This window comes from Poromitra crassiceps (assembly GCF_964638095.1).
Source record: "Poromitra crassiceps genome assembly, chromosome: 12".
NCBI lineage: Eukaryota > Metazoa > Chordata > Actinopteri > Beryciformes > Melamphaidae > Poromitra > Poromitra crassiceps.
The window spans coordinates 8,051,424-8,056,423 of record NC_139632.1 but is presented as its reverse complement, the minus strand read 5'-3'; the positions used below and the strand labels follow the sequence as shown (position 1 = coordinate 8,056,423).

The window sequence follows — 5,000 nt, the reverse complement described above, 5'->3', positions numbered from 1 at the left end:
CACACACACAGACACAAACATTATTACTGCCTTCTTAAAACTATATTCCGTGCCACACAAGGTCTTTTGCAATTCCCGTTAAAGGTTTTATTTGTTCCTTCTTCTCAGGTATGCTATTGCTAATGTTGTGTTGACTGACTGTTCTGTGTGTGTGTGTGTGTGTGTGTGTGTGTGTGTGTGTGTGTGTGTGTGTGTGTGTGTGTGTGTGTGTGTGTGCGTGTGTGTGTGTGTGTGTGTGTGTGTGTGTGTGCACATTACAGCACTTTAAGAAGCAGAGGAGGCTGATCCCAGAGAGAACAGTGTGGAAGTATTTTGTGCAGCTCTGCAGTGCGCTGGAGCATATGCACTCACGGAGAGTCATGCATAGAGGTACCGTTGATGCATTGATGGATATACATGTGCACAACATAAACATGACATCATCAGTGATGTCATAAATTCACACACACACACACACACACACACACACACACACACAAAGTCCCAGTGATGACGTCATTCTGTCTGTCCCACTGATGACATCATCAGTGATGGCATAAAATCACCCACACACACAAAAGAGACAGGCACGCATGCACGCACACACACACACACAAAGTCCCAGTGATGATGTCATCAGTGATTTCATAAATTCTGATGTCGGAGACATTGTGACATCATCAGTGATGCACGCATACACACACATCTGTCCCACTAATGATGCCATCAGTGATGTCATAAAATGTGACATCATACCAGTGTTGGTACGCAGGGAATCTAGCGCTACACTACCCGGACGCCTGCTACATGCTATTTTGACTCTGTTTCTACATTTAGATTGTCAGCGTCTCCCCGCACCCTCCCACCATCATTATGAAGGACACACCTCCGCTCTGCAACAGAGGCTTTCTCTCTCTCGTGCCATATGTTGGTTACCCTGCATCATAATACATAATAACACTGATGGATATATCTAACGAGTTACCGTACCTGTCCAACAGAAAACAGGTCAACTTTGCATTAGTCTTCATTCCCTTCCTTCTTTTAGGCTCATTCTCACCAGCGGGGGGAAGCTAAACCGTGCTTGACTCTTGTTTTTGTCTGCAGTCTGTCTGCAGCTCTTTTTTTGCTCCCCTGTATTTTCTTTTATTGCCAAGTCCCACAATGGCTGGAAAAGTGAGCTGCAGGGAGTTTTGAGTAGATGCTATCATGCTACTACGCTTTGTTGGCAGCGTTCATAATGGATGATCAAAACAAAAGCAAAAAGTGTTTTGAGCTTTTCAACAGATTTTCCACATTTCTATTTGCACGTGGCGTAATCAAACATAATGGGGTAAATGAGTAAGAATTAAGATAATAACATAAAATATGCACTCTCCTTCAATGCTTTTTTCTCCTCTTCATGTACTTTTGCAAAAGATGTAAACGGTTGGGGTTGTTTCCACCTCAACCACTCTGAGGTGGGAAGTAAGAAATTCCAACTGTGAAGTTTCCCAGTTGTCTTGAACGTACCACTGCCCCAACACTAGGCTGGTTATCGGTACTGAATACCTTTTAAGGTATCGACCGAAATAATCCAGTACCAAGTATCGGAACTTCTCCAGTCAAATGATACCTGCATTCCATCCTTTGTGTACACAGATCTAGAAAAAAATACTAATTGTATGGTTTTGCTCACAGCCAATCACAGCAAGCGTTCTTCGATTTAACCTGATGTGTGATTGGCCCACTCTTGTAGCAAAACTACAACCCATACAGACTGTGGTGGTGAAGTCGAGCACAGTGTATGTGACGGAGCTGGCGTGCCAAAATGCTACCAAAACATTCAGACGTATGGCTATACCAGTAAAGTGGTGTAGTCATTGTAAAATATTTTAAACAGTACAATCGATCATAATATGCGTTAACAATATGTATTGCTTGAGTCAAATCATTCTTCCTTAACATGAAGTCTTGAAAGTGATCACACATTGAACACAAAAGACGAGGGTGGATTTTGGACAGTGTGAACCACCTTGTCGCACGACAGAGAAAGCCTGACTGGAGGTGTTGAACAGCACATAGACCAGAGAACACAGTGTTTATCGGGCCCACATGCTTCCAATAAGAGCCGGTCCGTATCGAGGCCTGCGTTCATGTATACAGGCTGCAGCACCCATACACACACACACGGGCTACAGGTGATGAAGTTCCGTTGGACTGACTGTGATTAGGGCACAGAGACACTAATGAACCCTGAGCTCTGAGCTTTAACGACCACTTAGCAGAGACCGCCTATTCAAAAGCCACTTACTCTTATACGGCAGCAGTAAATTTCAAAGGCTGCTGCAGGTTGCATTAACATTACTTTGGAGAACGCAAGAAGGCAACAGAAATCGCACCCAGCCCCTCCTCCCACCCCCCCACCCCCCCTTCACACACACACACACACACACACACACACACACACACACACACACACACACACACACACACACACATTATCTGTTATCTGGAATAAATATTTTTATACAATTCAGTTTTCCATGCAGCAACAACAACAACAACAACAATTCTCCCCCCTGCTTCCAAGCTAAACTCAACCATGGATGTGATGCGAATTACATATGCACGCAGATTGCTAGACGCTGGGGGTGGGCCTTCAAAATAATATGCATTTTTTTTCTAAAACAGATTGCATGCCACAATAAAACTTTTTTTTTTTTTGCTTATTTTTTTTAAATGATGATATAGTCCATACCAGTGGCACCCTTGTTCGACCCCACCTCTATTTTGGCATTTGTTGACCTTATATGTTTACATGAACATTATTTGCTTGATGCATGCTGGCAAAGTGGCATTTAAACAGTCACTGAGTTTGATTGTTGCAATTTCTTTTTGTAAGCACACGGTCCTCTCTCCTCTCCTCTCCTCTCCTCTCCTCTCCTCTCCTCTCCTCTCCTCTCCTCTCCTCTCCTCTCCTCTCCACTCCACTCCTCCACAGATATCAAGCCAGCCAATGTATTCATCACAGCTACAGGAGTGGTGAAGCTAGGGGACTTGGGACTGGGACGATTCTTCAGCTCCAAAACCACTGCTGCTCACTCACTAGGTAAATCACAGCAGTCTAGACATATGGGGACACACACACACACACACACACACACACACACACACACACACACACACACACACACACACTCTTGTGTATTTATGAACATACACACACCGTCGTACACACGCACACAGAGGCCCCCAGTAATCACCCGGAGCTGGATGTGTTTCATTAGGAATGGTGAGCCCAGAACCATGTGTCATGCTGTAGTGCTGCGGGGCCAGGGCTGCACCCAGCCCCTTCATTGGCCAGTTAGCCACTTCCTGTTGCCTTGACCTTTGACCCTGACACAGATGATGTCTGGGCAGAGCCCGTCGACACACGGCTCTGATTGTGACTGTGCCATAAAGCATACCGGCCAACGCCACAAACAGGGTTATTGTTGCTGTTAGAAGGTGTATGTGGACACTTCTAGGAAGTGAAATCATATAATAACACATTTTTTTTTTTTTTTTTAAGAAGTGGGGATTGGTCTCGCCCAGGAACATCCATAATTAGTAGTAGACGTAACTAACCTGTTGAGTCTTTTATCCAAGACATGTCGAGAGATGACGAGACGACAGTCGGCGAATCGCCATCATAATTAAAAGTAAATGTTGCCAAGTATCAAAAGTTTGTTCTATTCACACATTTGACCACAAACTACAAATCTAATAACCCTTATCTAAACTTTCAACTATGCATGAAAAACATGAAGAACAAGTGTGCTAATCTTGAGTCAAATTACAAGACCGCACGATCTTCGCTAAGCATCCGTGGTGTCACATGACCAATTGTATTCTTAAATGCTCGATGCATATGGGCCATGTAGGCTTTTGCATCTGGGTGCAGAACTTCAAAAAGAGGCTGAAGCAGAACTGAGCCTTGTCCAATCACTGTCAACCAAAAGGAAATCTTATTTATTTAGTGTCAGTGGCAGTCAGTAATGACCAACTCCCCCTGCTGGTGTGGACCTGCTGCAGCTCGCCTCGCTCCACAGGGGACATGTCGTTTAACACAAACACGTACACGCGTGTGTGTACACACACACACACACACACACACACACACACACACACACACACACACACACACACACACCTCACTTCACCTAGTGTTTAAAACACAGGCCAACATCTTTACAGTTTGTTAACAGCCTGCCTTCATCACCGCGCCCAGTTGTAAATGTCTTTCTCCTTCAATGTTCCTGCAGCAAATGTACCCGCTCAGTTTGTCCACTGCACTCCAGATGATTGCCCACGTCTTTATTGTTCTACCTTCATTGTTTTTGCATCAACGCTCTCAGAAATTATTCCCTCGGTTTCATTAGCAATAGACTGGTCCAGTTGAATGTACAGCGCCATAGAGTAAGCTGTGGCACAAATCAGCATGTACAGTTAGTAGAGCTGATTAGACGAGTTTGCATCCTGTCTGTTTATACCGTAATATTATAAAATACCCTAAGCCAGTGGTTCTCTAACCTTTTCGTGTCAAGGACCCCTAAAATGATACAAATTAGACTGTGGTTGGACCCCTATTTGATAAGATTTTGTCCCACGGTCCCCCATCTGATTTTTGCTTTTAGATATTTTATTACAGAAAGTGTAGGAAACCCATGACCAAAATAGTTTGTGGAATTATAGTGAAAATAAAATATTCCCCTTTTTGCTGTGTGTACCCCCTGGAACCCCCTGAAGGACCCCTGGGGGGTCCCCGGACCCCCACTTTGAGAACCACTGCCCTAAGCAATTTAAACCGCTTCGTAGAGTGGAAAATGTCGAAAAGTGGATTGCATGGATAAATATAATTGTTGTCATTTCCACAGTCTTGCTTCCCTCTGTCAAACTGTTATTAAGTTAATAGCACAAACAATGTGCTATTCTCAGCCTCTGTGGAGAGAAGGTGTGAATCCCATGATCAGCTCAACAGAAGCCCCATCAGCTCAGCA

The 5,000-nt window shown here is 44.2% G+C and overlaps 1 protein-coding gene across 3 annotated transcripts in view; it reads left to right on the top strand.

Moving 5' to 3' along the window:
- The window catches only part of nek7 (NIMA-related kinase 7), a 103,781-nt gene that overhangs the window by 64,662 nt on the left and 34,119 nt on the right, over window positions 1–5,000 (top strand). For 2 of the 3 annotated variants that reach the window (XM_083647942.1, XM_083647940.1), the window contains 2 exons: window positions 261–369; window positions 2,963–3,070. In XM_083647942.1, coding sequence (XP_083504068.1) covers window positions 261–369; window positions 2,963–3,070 — 217 coding nt within the window. The remainder of the gene's footprint in view (window positions 1–260; window positions 370–2,962; window positions 3,071–5,000) is intronic. The other variant, XM_083647941.1, reaches the window with a different exon arrangement.